Source organism: Hippopotamus amphibius, chromosome 1 (assembly GCF_030028045.1).
Source record: "Hippopotamus amphibius kiboko isolate mHipAmp2 chromosome 1, mHipAmp2.hap2, whole genome shotgun sequence".
Taxonomy (NCBI): Eukaryota; Metazoa; Chordata; class Mammalia; order Artiodactyla; family Hippopotamidae; genus Hippopotamus; species Hippopotamus amphibius.
In genome coordinates, this window is record NC_080186.1 from 120,182,267 (window position 1) to 120,199,953 (window position 17,687).

Below are 17,687 nucleotides of genomic sequence, written 5' to 3' on the forward strand. Positions count from 1 at the left end.
GGGACATCATGGGCCCTGAGTTAAGAGCAACATGTCATTAAGAAAAAGACCACTGGGGCAGGGCTGTCACTCTGGAAATAGGCAGGAGTTCCCCGGGGCCCTGTGTTCTGCTCAGATTAGGGCGTGGGCACTTGACGCACAGGCCGCTGGGTGTGGCCCGGTGTGGTTTAAATCTTCCAACTTTGATGTCCCTTCTCCCCCAAGGATGGCTTTGGGGTGCAGAGGCTGAGACATCAGTCGGGAGCTGTGTGGACTCATCTGTGAGGAGTGGATGAAGCCGAGAGCTGGGGCTTAGGGGCTGCGGTGGACGCCCCCTTCACCTGGGAGTAGATGACGCAGGAATCCTGGGGGAAAGATCACATAGGTGAGGGCCAGAGGCCAGCAGGCCCGAAGTGGGAGGGTACACAGGTCATGGGACTCACCGTGTTCTTGATAAGTTCTGCTGTAGAGGCAGCTGTGAAAAGAAAGGAAGCATTCAGCTGTGAACTCAGAACTCTCTCCTTGCATCTGTGGCATCAGCCCAGCCACAGCCATCTCTGCGGGGCCCGTACAGCTGCTGCACCTTTCCTAGCATCCTTAGGCTCACAGCTTCGACCAACTCTCTCCTCAGCATCCCTCCACTCTTTGCTCCCCATGCTGAGCTCCCCAGGGGCTCTCAAAAGGAAGAAAGCTACTTTTCATTATGTCCATGCTTTGATCATAGATTCACAGCGTATATTATGGAGAAGCATCCTGGCCTGGAGCAGGGGCAGTGCAGTGGTTTAGAGCAGACTCTGGATCCACACCACCCCAGAATGAGCCCCAGGTCAGCCGTGCCACCTCTGTGGCCTTGGGCAAGTCACTCAACACACTCAATATCTCTTGCCTCAGTTGTCTCATCTGTATGATGAGAATAATAGTACCTACCTAGAGGGTAATGTGTGTGGGTGATTTCCAGTATCTATTATGTGCTGAGCTGTTCCAATGTGCATGGACAATTCTGAGGGCTATAAACAAACTATAAATATATGTGTGTGTATATATTTAGGCATATATATTTATAATGTGTATATTTACAGTACTCAGAACTGTACCAGCTGCATAGGAACTGCTCAACACATGTTGGTATGATGCTAGAAGCTCTTATAATTGTTATAGTGTTTTAAAACTGGAATGAAATATGGCATTTTGTTCAAGCAGGGCTTTCTCCTTTTGGCTTAGACTGAGCTTCAAGTGTCTCTGGAACTGCCCTGAGAAGCAGAGCTTGGCCCAAGTCTTGGGCTCTAGAGATAGACTGTTCCGTGATTTGTTAGCTCTGTGACTCCAGGCCGGTCATTTAAGGCCTCTCTGCCTCTGTCCCCTCATCTGTGGAATGGGAATAATAATACTCACATCCAAGGGAACTGTAAGTGTGAATGAGTTCCTATGTGTTAGAGGTGGGCTACTGAGCCAAGAATGGGACAAGATACAGTTCATGTGATTTTATACAAGGGGGATCAGAAAACAAGAGAAGGAAGCAGAACGGCTAAAATCACATGGCACTTTTTACAGAACAGAATTAGAACAGCCCCAAAGGCTGTGGTTTCCCTTTCCTTCTCTGAGTAGGAGGAAGATGGGCTGGGATCTCACTGCACACCATCTACTATGAGTGGGGACTAATGACACAGCCAGGCAACCAGCACATATCATAAAAGCTGCTTAAACTCTGCTGTGGTAACAGCATCTCCACATCTACTTCCTCCTTTGATCCTCACAATAACCCTGTGAGAGAGTGTGGTAGGCAGAATAATGTCTCCCACAAAGATGTCCATGTCCTGATCCCTGGAACCTGTGACTACGTGACCTTAGATGGAGAAAGGGATTTTGCAGGTGTGAAATGGAGAGATTATTTTAGATTCTCCAGATGGGATTTTAAGGAGAACTTTAAAATCTGAGAACTTTTTCTAGCTGTGGTCAGAGGGAGCACGGGCTATGGAAGAAATGGTTAGAGAGATGCCACGCTGCTGGCTCTGAAGATGGAGGGATGAGACCATAGGCCACAGAAAGGAAAGGGGTGTCCTTTAGAAACTGGAAAAGGCGAGGGAATACATTCTCCCCTGGAGCTTCCAGAAAGGAACTCTGCTGGCACTGATTTTAGTCCAATGAGACCTGCGTTAGACTTCTCAGCTACACTACAGTAAGATGATAAACCTGTATTCTTTTAGCCCTTGTGGTCATTTGCCACAGCAGCAGTAGAAAACAGATACAGGTAGGTAGGGAATGATGGCTAGTCCTGTCTCAAGTTACAGATGGGGCCCTGAAGCTCTGAGGGGTTGACTGCCCAGGGTGATGACTTTGTTACTCAAGTGATGCTGAGGCCATCCATGGAGAACGGAGAGAGCAGCTCTGCACCGTGAGCTTGGGTTAATCCTAGCCGTGTAGGTGGGCACAAGTTAAGAAGCCCAGTGACCCAGCCTGAGGGGCAGCTCTGTGCCTGGTTGGCCCAGACCTGCCGAAGGGGTGGCGACTGAGCCAAACACAGCAACTGACAGCCAAGATCAAGGGTCCTTGAGTCTTACCTGCCTGTTTGTCCTCCCCCTTCACAGTCCGGACTTCTGAGTACACCACGTCGCCTCCGTTAGGATTTACTTGGAGAGAAGTTGAAGGTTGAGAGGACTCTAAGGTTCTTGCCCCTTGCTTTGCTACTTCCTCCTCTCCCAGCTAGAGCTTGTTCTCTGGAGGGAGTCGAGCCCTCCGGACCTCTGCACTGCCTTTTCTTCATTTCCTGTCCCACCTCTTCCCGGACCAACCGTGGGGCCCCTGACCACATGGAGGGTACTCAGTCCTCACCATTGCTGTACACTGGTTGCAGTTCTATCCAGCTTGGTACATTGTGGTAGGTGGGCTCTTGGGGGTCCAAAGCTGAAGGGTTACTATAAGATAGAAACATCAATGTTTCCCAGAAATTCTGACAAAGTAGCTGTAAGGATCATTCCCTGTTAGTGAGTTTTACCATAAAATAGTTGCCAAGCCTGGAAACATAGATGAGTATATAGCAAATGGTCTATTGTTATGGACTATGATATTATAAATCATAATATTAATCCACACTTTACGGCCAGCTGGTAGGTCACTGTGCTAGTGCCTATAACAGTATTAAGTTGCTTCTATTATTATCTCTATTTTATAGATGGAAAAAATGGAAGTTCTAAGAGGTAAAAATGACTTGCCCAAGACTATGTAACTAGAAAGGGAAAGAGCCAAGATTCAACCCTGACTCTAAGGTCTACACTTGAGATCAGTGTCTCAGAGAAATCCGTAATTAGAAAGCCTCAGGTGGGAATTCCCTGCAGGTCCAGCGGTTAGGACTCAGCACTTTCACTGACAAGGGCACGGGTTAAACCCTGGTGGGGGAACTAAGATCCCGCAACCATGTGACAGAGAAAAAAAGGCTCTGAGGAACTGAGGATGGTTTGGATGCTGCTACCATAAGCTTGCCCAGTGATAGTTTGTGAGCTGCGGTGTGGCTCCTAAAGTCAGCCTTTGGGATCTAAGGTGGCAGCCCCTTCTTCACAGGCACCACCTCCTATTAGCAGAGAAGTCTCTCTGGGTGGCTGAGTTGTGTGACTCCCTCTTCTTGGCTGTCATCACAACAGGTGTTGGTTAGGTTGGGTTGACCACGACCAGAGCTTTCCAGGCTGATGGAGCTAAGCTCATCTTAGGAAATGGATGGATTCAGTGATCACACAGACGACCAAGGCAACACTGGACCAAGGATGTAAGTTAATAAATAAAAAGCAATCAACACTTGCTGCAAGAAAAAAGCCCATGTAGCTAAGGCAGTGAGTGAGAAGTTCCTGGGAATTGCCTTGATAGATCCCAAGGGAGGTGGCAGCATGAAATTGGCACAATCCATCTCAGTGACATGAGCAGTGGCTGTGCTCTCAGTAGTAACCAGATTCAACTCCATTTTCATACTTGATGGGCATTCATTAACCATATGGCAATATAGCCAGGTCTTACCTGGAGGAGTCAGATGTAGGCTTTCCTCCTGCAAAGGAAAGCAGAGAGGCATTGAGTCCAGGAGAAGGAAGACTTCACAAGGAACACAGCTCATAGGAGGCTCATCTAGAAACTGCCAGGAGTCACTGTCACTAAAATGTGAACCCTCCTTTGCTACGCCCAAGGGAGGTAGCAGATTGGGCAAAAACTACTGATCCTGGCTTCCAGAGGGGTATAGTTATAATACAAAAGGGTAACCCGCAATCCATAGTCCTTTAACCTGGAGTTTGTGAAGAACAATGGGTCAACGGCTGAATGTGGGAAAATAGACTTGATCTGCTATGAAAGTACCATACATTTACAAAATCAGTAAGTTATCAAATTCCATTTGGTTTCTGTTCTCACTCCTATTTCTCAGTGTTTTCCTTCTCCTCTTCCTGTTCCTTGGGCGTCTTGCAAGGGGAGAGGGGGAGATACACTGCAGTTTGTCATGTTGGATGAACTGCATCTTGTGAAGGCACCTTCTACCCAATAGGTCTGTTTTAGAAACTTTGCATTTGATGAAGGCAAATTCTGGAGGATCTAGAGGGGACGGTAAGGGCTGTGCAATTGCGTAGAAAGGAGCTATTGAGAGCTTGGGGGTAGTTGCAAAGGCAGCAGAAGCCTGCGGGAACAGATGTGGGAAGGACAGGGACCCAAGCAAAGGTTAGCCAGGGAGTTACCCACCTGCTTTTCTTGGGAGCCACCAGTAGAACAGCAGTGCCACAGCAGCAAGAACCATGATGCCGAGCAGTCCCCCGGTGACACCAGTGGCAACAGGGCTACTTCTGCCGCCTGTCAGCCCTGCGGAGGAGACCCCAGGCATAAGGCATGGGGAGAGGCTTGTGGTCTTGAACTGCCCCGACCCCTGGAACTGATGCCTGGGAGAGAGGATGAACGGAGGGGACCAGGGCTTCTGAGGCTACGCAGGTGCAGGCGTGGCACAGGGAATGGCTCTTCTCTTGGTGGGGAAGCTTATGTCTGTGGCTGCTGCAAGTGTGGAGGGTCAGGATGGATGATGCTAGCCAATGAGCGTTAAATTCAACGGTCCTCTTGGGCCCCCTTTTCCCACCCTAATGATGTCTTCAGAAACCCTTATGAAAATAACAGTTTGGAGAACTTCCAGCTTTGTGTACCCATCCCTGAGAAGCACTGTCCTGCCCAAGCATCACGATGATTATCAGAGCATCCTTGGAGGAAATCTTTTGTCCACATCGGTGGCCTGAGCATAGGACACTTACCTGTGATGAAAAGTGTCACTGCCTCGCTGCACTGCGGACCCAGTCCATTGTCGGCTGCACAGGAGTAGGTCCCAGAATGATTTGTGGTCAGTGACAGCTTGAGGGACACTCCTTGTCCAGAGTGGGACATGTTGTTCCCCAGGGTGACATTCTCGTGATAAAACTGGTACAGGATAGGGGGAGAGCCTCTCTGGGCCTCACAGTGAAGCTCTACCATGTCCCCCACCACAGCCTGGGCCCTGGGGGCCCTGAAGGTGAGGACAGGGCGAGACACTGGAACTGAGGGAAAACAAAAAGTCAGTAGAAGTTCCTACTTCTAACGTAGTCATAAAGGAACAAAAAATAATATAAACAACAAAAGTTAGATCTCAATCTAGGAAAATAGATTGAAACACATATGACAGACAAAGCTACGGACCTGAGTCCACAAATAGCTTTCAATGAATAAAGATGCAGATGTAGAGAATGGACCTGAGGACACGGGGAGGGGGTGGGGTGGGGGTGAAGGGGAAGCTGGGACGAAGTGAGAGAGTAGCATTGACATATATACACTACCAAATGTAAAATAGATAGCTAGTGGGAAGCTGCTGCATAACACAGGGAGATCAACTTGATGATGGGTGATGACTTAGAGGGATGGGATAGGGAGGGTGGGAAGGAGTCGTGGGAGGGAGGGGATATGGGGATATATGTATAAATACAGCTGATTCACTTTGTTGTACAGCAGAAACTGTCACAACAGTGTAAAGCAATTATACTCCAATAAAAAGCTTAAAAAAATATCCAACAGAAATGTGTGAAAAGGGTATGAACCACTAAAAACTTCAAATAGCCAATAAATATATATAAAGATTATAATCTTTGTTACTAATTAAATGTATACAAATAAAAACACCCATCAGATTGGCACAGCTTAAGAAGGCAGATAATACTGATGGGGTTGTGGATTAACAGGCGCCTTGAAATGCTCTGGGTGGGAATGCAAATTTGAGACACGTTCTTGAATGGTGATTTGGCAATATCTACCATATTTAAAATGCATATAAACTTTGACCCAGCAAATCTGCTTTTATGTTAGGGTTACTAACATAAGTTCTGTAAAAAATGGTCAACAGGCATGTGAAAAGATGCTCAATATCACTAATTATTAGAGAAACACAAATCAAAATTACAGTGAGGTATCACCTCACACCAGTCAGAATGGCCATCATTAAAAACTCTACAAACAATAAATGCTGGAGAAGATGTGGAGAAAAGGGACCCCTCCTACACTTGTTGGTGAGAACGTAAACTGGTGTAGCCACTATGGAAAACAGTATGGAGGTTCTTCAAAAAACTAAAAATAGAGTTACCATATGATTCTGCAACCCCACTCTTGGGCAAACTCTAATTCAAAGAGATACATGCACCCCAATGTTTATAGTAGCAATATTTATAATAGCCAAGACATGGAAGCAACCTAAATGCCATCATCAGATGAATGGATAGGGAAGATGTGAGATGTATATATGATGGAGCACTACTCAGCCATAAAAGAGAACAAAATAATGCCATTTGCAGCAATTTGGATGGACCTAGAGACTGTCATACTGAGTGAAGTAAACCAGACAGAGAAAGACAAATATCATATGATATCACTTATACGTGGAATCTAAAAAAAAAAAGGTACAAGTGAACTTATTTACAAAACAGAAATAGACTCACAGGCATAGAAAACAAACTTATGGTTACCAAGGGGAATAGTGGGGTGGGGTTGGGGTGAGGGGTGGATACGAGAGTGAGTCAAAAATTATCCACACTCTGGCTGTAGAATTTATTGAAGTTTTAATATAACAGGAGTGAGGGTAGTTTTTGACTCACCCTCGTAAATTAGGAGTTTGGGATTAACATATACACACTACTATATGTAAAATAGACAACCAACAAGGACCTACTGTATAGCACAGGAAAGCATACTCAATAACTTGTAATAATCTACAAAGGAAAAGAATCTGATAAAAGAACATATATATGTATGTATGTATGTATATAAAACTGAGTCACTGTGCTGTACAATTGAAACTAACACAACATTGTAAGTTAACTGTACTCCAATTTGAAAAAAGATTTGCAAAGATATTTGCACAAAGATTTCTATTGTAGAATTTTTATAATAGTTAAAAACTAGAGACAAGCTAGTTGATAAAACATGAAAGATATCCAAGATATATTTTTAAGTATAAAACTCCAGTTGCAGATATGTGTAATATGATTCTACTTGTAAAAAGTTCTATGCCTTTATGTTTACAATATATTTTAATATTTCTAGAAAAATATACCTGAAATTATTAATAGTGGTTCTGTCTTGGCAGCATGTGGATATGAAAGCATATGAATGCAGGTAGAAAGAGAACTTTATTTTCATAGTGTCCCTTTTGTACCATTTAATTTTTTTATCATGAAGGCTTATGTATTCTTTCAGAATAATAAATTATTAAAACGTTGCATTAAAGCCTGGCCACAAAGGATGAGAGATGTTATACTGTAGATTTACATTGAGTTGGATGGGCTCATTTTTCAACCTGGCTTCACCACGGCTAGCTGTGTCTGTAAGCTAGTTACTTCCCCTCTCTAAGCTTCAGTTTCCTCTCCTGCAAGCTGAGGAGGAAAAAAAATCTCATTTTTAACCTCAGTGGTTTATCTTAAAGATTAAATGAGATATCGTGTGTCAAGCGCTAAGCACGAGGCCTGGCACTTGCAAGGGCTCTGTAAGTATTAACGATGGTGATGATGATGGCGGTGACAATATTAATGAGACGTATTCCTGTCTTGCAGTTCTCCATCATCTGTGTCCTAGTTCTAGGACTCAGACATAATTCATCCCGCAAGAGGTCCTTTAGGTGCGACAGCAGCAGCATACATAACGTGCATTTGCACCAGGGATCATAGAAACAAAGGAATGAGGATGTGTATCAAATCATGAATATGGAATGTGAGGGGTACGATGTGCTGGGTCACTGTGCTGTGAAGAGGGAGGGAGTGGCACTTGGTCAGAAGTCCATGCCTGTGCGGTGGATCTAAGAGGTAAGTGTGTCAACCATGTGGTGAGAGTCTCTGTGAACCTTAGAGGAAAGTTGGCTGAGGCAGGTGCTGCCTGCTATTGAGGCTTCGAAGAAGCATGGACTGGTCGAATGGAAGAAAATCAAATCTGAAATCAACTTGCCTGCTAGATGCTGAAGTGATGGCTGCCCCAGCCACCTTGGTGAGATGCTGGTACCTGGGCTGGTATCTGCAAATCAACCTGCTCATGGGACTTTGCCTGTACTTCTTACGATACTCAGGGACCCAGTCAAGGGAGACTGAGAGGATCAGCCTGTGTTTTGCTTTACGTACTTCAGAAAGTGTTTGCATGCTATTTTATGGTTTCGTGTTTCTCTGGGATGTATCCCAGGAACAGGGACTCCCAGCTTCTCCTTTTGCCTGTCTCCTTCCAGGAACCTTAGAGTCTGACATACATCATATTCCTTTTGCACCAAAATCATAGAATTCTAGGGCTGAAGATGATCCTGATGTTCATCTAGCCTGATCTTCCCACTTTATGAGTGAGGAAATTGAGGTCAATATAGGAAAATGTGCTTGGCCAAGGTCATAGAGCTAGTATCTTCAGAGCCAAGACTAGAACATTCATCTCAACAGCCCTTAGCATGCTTTTGCTCTACCATGGTTTGGCCTGTAGGGGATCATGACAAAGCAAATTCAGAGATGACAAGAGGCAGTGTTCCTTTGGTTTTTACACTTAATGGCAAGACATCAGACAGCTTAGAGAAGGAAAGAATTTGATTGATGGGTGACCATTTTCATTCCATGTCATCCTTTCATCTCTGTGTCCCCACTGCTTTTAAAATCACTTTGTAAACTAACTTGGATTGGTTGCGGTTGTATAGCCTTAAAGGCTAGGTACTTAGCTTATTAATATAAAATTTTTAATATGGAAATGCGAGGCATATTTATATCCCTGGTAGTGAAAGAAGCTCAAGAGTAGAAGTTTGTTGGGAGTCAACGAGAGAAAAACCTGGACAAAGAATGGCCTAAGCTTTTTTGGAGCAGAGAAACCGATACTTAGAATTCTTTAGTTTCCCTTTTGCATCACAATTGCAGATCGAAATATAGTCTGTGTTCTAAAAAACCTTCTTTGCATTTTTAGTGAGGAGTTTGGATCACATTCAAGAAGACTTCTTGAACTGTGCTGCTGGCAAGGTCCAGGTTCCTGAAACCGTAGCCACAGGAAGGATCCCGGACTTTCAGCTGGAGGTTCTGTGTGCAGGGGGTATGCTGGCCATCACCCTAGCAAACAGGAGTGCTGCAGCTGCATTTGAGCTGCCAGGGAGGGAAGGCAGTCAGTCCTCTGTTGTGTTGCTCGTGGCCAGGAGCAACTCACCTATGACATTGAGAGGTACCACCTCACTGCGCTGGGCTCCCAGGTCATTGGCAGCCTCACAGGAGTAGTTTCCAGAATGTTCTGTGGTCAGAGGGAGGCTGAAGGACACTCCTCCTTCAGAGGGACTTGAGCTGCTTCCCAGGGCAACATCCTCATGATAAAACCGGTACAGGATCGGGGGAGAGCCTCTCCGGGTCTCACAGTGAAGCTCAACCATGTCCCCCACCACAGCCGGGGCCCTGGGGGCCCTGAGGGTGAGGACAGGGCGAGACACTGGAACTGAGGGAAGAAAAAGAGTTAACCATCAGTTCATGCTGTTTAAACATGTTCCTCCATGGAAAAGACATTTCAAACAGGAAAATGTTTTCCTCAGTTTTTAATGACTTTGTGACATGACTCAGAACTCAGCTACAATGTCTTCAGATCTGAAGAAACAATATCATTTGTATAGTGTTATGTAGAGTTTGGAGTACTTTGATATGCAATCTGAAAAGTGTTTGGGGAATCTGAAAACAGAGATTAAACTGAAACCCAAGTATCTAAGTCAAAGGACAATTGGAGAAAAGGAGAAATTAGTTCAATAGAAAATGAGGAACAGGCGAGACTGTTGCTTACATAGCCAGGGATGCAGTTGAGCCTTGGCCACATCAAAAATAAGGCCCAAAAGAGAATAAATATTGATCAAATTATTGGCTCATTTTTATATTTCTTCATTCATCAGAAATTACTTGAGCAATTAATAAGTCTCAGGAACTACACAATATGCTGGGGATTCAATAGTGAGAAAGACCCCGTCCCTGCTCTCATGAAGCCTGCAATCTACATGAGATGATAGAGTGCAATTAAATAGAAATACAAATACATAATTAAAACATTGATAATTGATTCAAAGTAACGAATAGCATGCTCTGAAATATATAATACTGAGGCCTGATCTAGTATGGGTTAGTCAGGGAAGGCTTCCTCACAAAGTGACATCAGAATTAACCAGGTGAAGTATGGAATGAAGACTGCACAGGCAGGCAAACAGTGTGTGCAAAGGCCCTGAGCTGGGAAGAAGGTTGGAGCTGTTGAGTTATTGTAACGAGGTGACAGCAGAACTAAGAGAAGGGTTTGAGGAGTGCCGTGAAATAGGAGGCTGGAGAGCTAGGCTGAGATCCATAAGTCATGGTATGGATTTTGATCCTTCTTCATAGAGCAATGGGAAGTCTATAAGTGTCTCAATACAGGGGCAGGAGATATCAAACCCATCATTTTTTTTATTGAGTTATAAGAGTTCTTTATATATTCTAGATACAAGTTCCTTATGAAATACATGATTTGCTAATACTTCCCATTAAACCCATCATTTGTAAAGACAATTCTGTTCTCAGTGTGCAAAAGAGAATGTAGTGGAACAGAAGTGGAGTGGAGAGGTTATTAGAAGTGGAGTAGAGTGGTGGTATTGCAGTAATTGAAATGATGGTAGAGTTGACCAGGATAGTGGCGGTAAAGATAGAAAGAAAAGATCCAAGAAACATTCTGGAAATAAAGTCAACAGGACTTAATGATTAACTGGTTATGGAGAGCAAGGAAGAGAAATGTCAACGAAGACTCCTGGGCTTTTGTCTTGTATGTCTGGATGAGTGGATATGCTTTTCACAAGTAGGGACACCTGGAGGAGGACTGGGTCTGGGGGGAATTCCATAAGTTCACTTTAAGAGATGTTCAAGTTCATGAGCTTTTAAGAGCTATGTCATAGGCAGGTGCTCAGGTGGGAGGTCTCTTTTGGAGATAAAAGTTTAAGAATCATTTATAGATGACATCCCCAGGATCATCCAGAGAAAGAACATATATAAGAGAAGAGGGTACAGGCAGGACAAAGCTCTGGGACACACCAATGCTTTTATAGTTTGTTGACAAAAGGAGGAGCCAGTAAAGGGAACTGAGAAAGAGTGGCAGACGAAGAAGATCCAGGAGGAGGTGAAGCCACTGAAGCGAAGGAAGGGAGGGTTTCAAGAAGAAAGAAAACAAACAATATGGACTATTTCTGGGAAATCAAGTAAGGTGAGGATTGCAAAATGGCCACTGGATTTAAAGCCATGGAGGTCATTGGTGACCTTTGTGAGAATCATTTTTGTATAAAAGGTCAGAAGAAACCAAGGGTTAAATCCTAGTGGGTAATGAGGAAATGGACACAATGTGTGCAACTGACTCTTTTTTGGTCGTTTAGCCATAATAGAGCAGTGGCTGGAGGCATAAGTGGGATCAAGTGAGGCTTTCCCTTTAGACTCGGGGGAGATATAGCACATTAAATGTCAGTGGCAAGAATCCTATAGAGCAGGAGATGTTAGGGGGCATAAGAGAGAAAGCGATTCAAAGTGTCTGAGAATGCAAGAAAGGATGGAATTGAGAGATGAAATGGAGATCTTCATCTTTCATAGGAAGCAGTCTTCTACTCTGTACCTTAGGAAGAGGAGGGAAGAGTTACTGAATGGAGACAGAGACAAACACTCACATGGTGGTGGGAGTCGAAGGTGTGGTTGTCTGGGAGGAAGTAAAGGTGTTAATGAACTGGGGGGTCTGTTGCGGTCTGAGAACAAAAGTGATTGGAGAAGTTGAAGAAGCAAGCAGAGGGATAGGAGGCTGAGGTCAGGTGATTGGGGTAGTGTATGTACAGGGGAGTGGGTGGCAGATGTGCAAAGGATGACAAGCCGTGGGATTGAGTGGGTCATCCGTGTGGACATTAGAGTCCTAGAGTGATGGCAGAGTGTAGGGTAGAGAGGAAGGCTATGAGCGAGGCAACAAGCCTGCATTGAAAGTGGGCATGACTAGGAGGTCAGCCCCTGGCAGGGCCAGGTAGGAGAGATAGTGCTATAGCTGAATGAGAGGTAAGAGGTCAGGAGAATGACGTTGAGAAGTCTTTCGGCAGGAGTTCCGGGTGGGGATCTGAACTGCTCTGGGACAGGGGCAGGACAAGCTAGAGGGAAATTCATGAGCCAGTGAAAGAATGAGTTGGCCTTTTTATTGATTGACAGACAAAGGAAACGAAACTAAATCTCTTCTGAGGTGAGACATGCTGCATTTTATAATTCCATTTCTTGCTGATCATTTTTGTCCAGGATGCAATTTGTGTTTTAAAAGTCTATTCCTGCGTTAGGAAAATTTTGGTCAAAATGTCTTGCAGTGTCGCAACCAGGAAAGGCAGAGCAAACAAAAGGAAGGTGCAAGTTCCTGAAAATGTAGAATACAGAACTCCCAGATGGAGGCTGTGTAGCAAATGGCCCTGGGGTAATGTATGATGTCACACAGCAAATGGCCCTGGGGTAATCGCGGCTGCTGGGAAAGGTGGGGGAGATGGCCTGTCGTGGCTGTGCTGTGGTTGGGTCCACTCACCTCTGACACTGAGTGACACTGTGTCGCTGCGCTGGGTGCCCTGGACATTGCTGGCCTCACAGAAGTAGTTCCCAGAATGCTCTACTGTCAGAAGGAAATTGAAGGAAGCTCCCGCTCCAAAGGGACTTGAGCTGCTCCCCAGGGCGGCATCCTCACGATAAAACCGGTACAGGATCGGGGGAGAGCCTCTCCGGGCCTCACAGTGAAGCTCAACCACATCCCCCACCACAGCCTGGGCCCTGGGAGCCCTGAGGGTGAGGACAGGGCGAGATACTGGAACTGAGAGCAAAAATGAGTTAGTTGTAATCAAGAGCTTTTCCCATTTCCTCTATTTTTATTTTCCAGATGTTACCTCTGTTGATTATTTGGTGGCACTTTTCAGGTCTTTTCTAGGTTGTAAGCACACTCATTCCTATCAACACATAAATAAATGCATAAAACCCCACATATATGTATGGAGTCACAATATACATACTGGTCTACAACTTGATTTTTCCCTTTAGCAAAATATCATAAGCATCATTCTATGTTATTACTTAAGGATCTATCTCATTCGCTTTAAAAAATCAGCTTTATTGAGATATAATTAACATGCATAAAATGCTATTCTTTTAAATTTAAAATTTGATAATTTGGGGTAAATATTGCTTGATTATTTTTAACAACCACAAAGCATCCCATAGTATGAACTTACTGTAAACGCTTAAGCAATTCCCCATTACTTAGGTCGTTATCGTGTTCTAATTTCAAATAAGGCTGCATCACACAACTCTATGTATGTGTCATTGTACTCTGTCAATGCATTTTTTAGAATAAATTCTTAGAAGTGGGATTTCTGGGATTGGGATATGGGAACTTCAAATAATGATACATAATGCTAAATTGTTCTTCAAAAATTTCAACCAATTTACACTTGCACTAATGGTATATGTTTCCTTTCTCCAGTCAATTAGAGTTATATAATTGCACAGGCTTATTTTTCTTATTATTTCTCTTTTCCTAGTCTTAAACTCTACAGTTGTTTCATCTGAAGAACTGATTTATCCTATCCTATAAGAAAGTACAGTTTATTATTTGATGTTTTTATGGAGTGCTAGTGAATTATTAATCTACTATAAAGTACTCAGAAAGTATTTATAAAATGAAAACTTTGAAAAAAAAAATGAAAACTTTGAAACCTGTCATTAATTTTTCTAAATAATCAAGTCAATTTTTGTTCTCCATTATGGAATAATAATAATCATGAGAAAATTGTTTTTTTAATTTCCTCTTCTCCCTCTGACTGATTTTTCTGTGACGTGTATTTTTTACTTCTTCAGTATTTATAATAGTTGCTTACTATTCTGTAACCATAACTCTCATATTGCTTAGCCTTTGTTTCTATGTCTGAATCAGTGGTTTTCAACACTATCTGTACAATATTTTCAACTGAGGATGTGTTAAAAAAAAAATAGATTCTGAGGCCCCATCTGAGAGATTCTGAATTTAATTGGTCTGGAGAAAGCTTAGTAGAAAGTCTTTTTTCAAAATTCCTAAGTGATTCTAACATGCAGCCAAGGCTGAGAACTACTGATATGAATAGGTTCCGTATTCACTTTTCATATCAGTTTCCTCATTTTGAGTCTTTTGTATTGATTCATATCTTGGCTGGCTAGAGTCTGTCATCAAGTAATTTTTCAAGCAGGGTTAATGGGTACTAAGTTCCCTGAATCCTAGTATGTTTGAAAATGTCTTTTTGATTTGATATAAAATTCTCAGTTCTCATTTCTCCTCTGAAAGTCCAAGTCTGAACACCATTCCTCTCTTTTAGTATGGACTTCTCTATAAAGAGTAAGACCAAATTAATATTTTTTCTTTTGGAGATGACTGCTTTTTTTTTTTTTTTTGCCATGATCTCTCTCTCTCTGTCTCTCTCTCTCTCTCTCTCTCTCTCTCTCTCTCTCTCTCTCTCACACACACACACACACACACACACACACACACACACACACACACATATATTTTCAGGTCTGGAAGTCAATGACCTCATCAGGATATGTCTTTGGATCTATACATTGAAGCTTTCTTCACTTCAGGAAACTTTTTGATTTTGTCTGAGTTCTGTTTCTCTCTTTAGACACTTAATTCTCCACGTTTGTGGTCTTCATTGTCTGATCTCCATATTTTAATTTCTTTTTCTTTTTGCCTTTTTCTGTGTCTTTCTACTTTGCATTCTGTATTATCTTCTCAAACCAATTCTCCATTCCATTAACAGATTTTTGAATTATACATTCTCTTCTTACTGCTTCAAATTTGGATTTTATTTCTAAAACAGCTTTGTTTTCTTTGGTTTTTCTCCTGAACTCTGGTGTATATATATATATATATATACTCTTTTCTGTTATTTTTATCATCTCTTCTTTAACCTCTTTAAATTCCCCTGTGTACTTTTTCCCCCCTGGAGTCCGTATTTTCTTTAATGGTACTGAGAATATCCAGAAAAAATTTTTTTCTGTTTCCTAAAGCAATTCTTCTTTTTAAAATATTGGGTATTTTGTGCCCTTTCTTTCCCTTTAATAATTTTAAATGAATCAATGCAAAGATTCTCATATTGGACCTGTTTTGTTTGTGGCTTTTACTTCAAAGAATAAAGTTATATTCAGAAACTTGTATTTGCTTGAGAAGTCTCTGTGTGTGTGTGTGTGTGTGTGTGTGTGTGTGTATGTGTGCATGCTTTGGTGACCCAGGGCTGTTGATAGATTCAGAATGGGTGTATCCAATGGAATATTACTCAGCCATAAAAAGGAAGGAAATTGAGTTATTTATAGGAAGATGGATGGACCTAGAGACTGTTATTCAGAGTGAAATAAGAAAGAGAAAAACAAATACCGTATGCTAACACATATATATGGAATCTAGAAAAACGGTACTGATGAACCCATTGACAGGGCAAGAATAAAGATGCAGATGTAGAGAAAGGACTAGAGGACCTGGAGGAAACTGGGATGTAGTGATAGAGTAGCACTGACATAGATACACTATCAAAGGTAAAATAGATTGCTAATGGGAAGCTGCTGCATGCACAGGCAGATAAGTTCGGTCCTTTGTGACAACCTAGAGGGGTGGGATGGGAGGGTGGGAGGGAGGCTCAAGAGGGAGGAGATATGGGGATATATGCATACATATAGCTGAGTCACTTTGTTATGCAGGAGAAACTAGCACAACTTTGTAAAGCAATTATGCTCCAATAAAGATGTATTAAAAAGCGGGGGGGGGGCATTTGATAGGGTTTTCAGTCAGAGCTAATAAAGAATTCTGAAAAGGAAAAAATAAAATAAAATAAAGCTAAAATGTAAGTCTCCAAAATGTTAACAGAATTAACAAAATGGAATAATTACATTGCAATTTCAAGCAGCAAAAATTATCAAAGTGATAACAGGTCAGTAACTTACATTATGTCCCTCAGTCCTGGAAGTAGGTCCTGGTTATGGGCTGGAGAGGACTTGAGGGTGGGGAGGGGAACTTATCAAAGTGAAATTGTCCCATGAACAAGGTCAAGGGAATGCAGATGTCCAGTAGTTCCCAAATGAGAGGATGTAACATGTAAAACTGTACCTATCAAGTTTACCTGCCCAAGGGCTAGTGGGTGGTGCTTTACTGGATGTGAAATGGGACAAGGCTTGGAAGCTCTTGGAACTAAGGAATACCAGAAATCCATATTTTGCAAGCTGGATTCTTTTTATTTTTATTATATCTCCCACTTGCCTTCACTTTATTTTTTATGTTTTATGTTTGTAACTGTGATGGATTAAAAACGATCACAAATTCAAAAAAAAAAAATCCAACAAAATGGGTATATCTTATGCGCTCACATTCCCACCAAATTTCTGTGTCTTCTCTTTGGGGTATATTCCCTAAGGAGAAAAAAAAAGATTATTCTGCCAGAAAGTTTGTATGGCTCACAGTGAAGTTTCTCAACTTGTTTGCTAATTTAGGTTCATTTACTTGTGTTCGGGCATATAAACAGACGCAAAGATCAATGTTCTCTCCTGCTCTTTTTGTCCTCATCTCATCTCCAAGACTTTTTGTTTGTGGAATTACAAATGCTGACTGAGGACTCGCTCTGTGCCAGACACCAAGTAGGCAGAGGGATGAGGTACAGACCAAAACTGACAACATTCCATTCTCATGAAGCTTATACTCTGGTGTTGAGGAAGACAGACACGAAACGGGAAATAAAGGGGTTTCAGATATTGCTCAATTAGAGAAGAAAATAAAACATGATAATGAGAACGAGGATGTCTTAGGGCTTGGGGCTTTCCTAGAGAGACTGGCTTCAGGCTTTGCAGTCTGGATCTCAGACCATTTACATTTCTTTAAAAATCTCTTTGCTGACTAATTTATATTGGGGTAATGTCTTCCTTTGGTCATGTCTTATTTCTATGACCTGAAACAAGAGCTATTGAGAAGCAAGAGGTCTTTCAGATCCTTATGTTCCAAAACAGGACCATAGTAACAAGAACTTCAAATGGACTCATGGGTTCCTAAGACCACAGACTATAACAGCAGCTCTCCTAATTTACAAATTCTGACCAGACCACCCTTGCAGTTACAATCATACTCTAATTCCTGCTCCCATAGCCCTAGAAGTGCCTCCCCAATCTCCTCCCTGTGAG

The 17,687-nt window shown here is 42.7% G+C and overlaps 1 protein-coding gene across 1 annotated transcript in view; it reads right to left on the reverse strand.

Moving 5' to 3' along the window:
- Window positions 1–244: 244 nt before the first annotated feature.
- Window positions 245–17,687, reverse strand: part of FCRL5 (Fc receptor like 5) — a 39,295-nt gene continuing 21,852 nt past the window's right edge. Inside the window, exons 10-18 of the mRNA XM_057746560.1 lie at window positions 13,033–13,311; window positions 9,658–9,936; window positions 5,241–5,519; window positions 4,687–4,803; window positions 3,982–4,009; window positions 2,809–2,891; window positions 2,538–2,606; window positions 423–454; window positions 245–344 (exon numbers count right to left, since the gene is read on the reverse strand). Of these exons, the coding sequence (XP_057602543.1) occupies window positions 255–344; window positions 423–454; window positions 2,538–2,606; window positions 2,809–2,891; window positions 3,982–4,009; window positions 4,687–4,803; window positions 5,241–5,519; window positions 9,658–9,936; window positions 13,033–13,311 (1,256 nt within the window). The 3' untranslated portion in view covers window positions 245–254. The remainder of the gene's footprint in view (window positions 345–422; window positions 455–2,537; window positions 2,607–2,808; window positions 2,892–3,981; window positions 4,010–4,686; window positions 4,804–5,240; window positions 5,520–9,657; window positions 9,937–13,032; window positions 13,312–17,687) is intronic.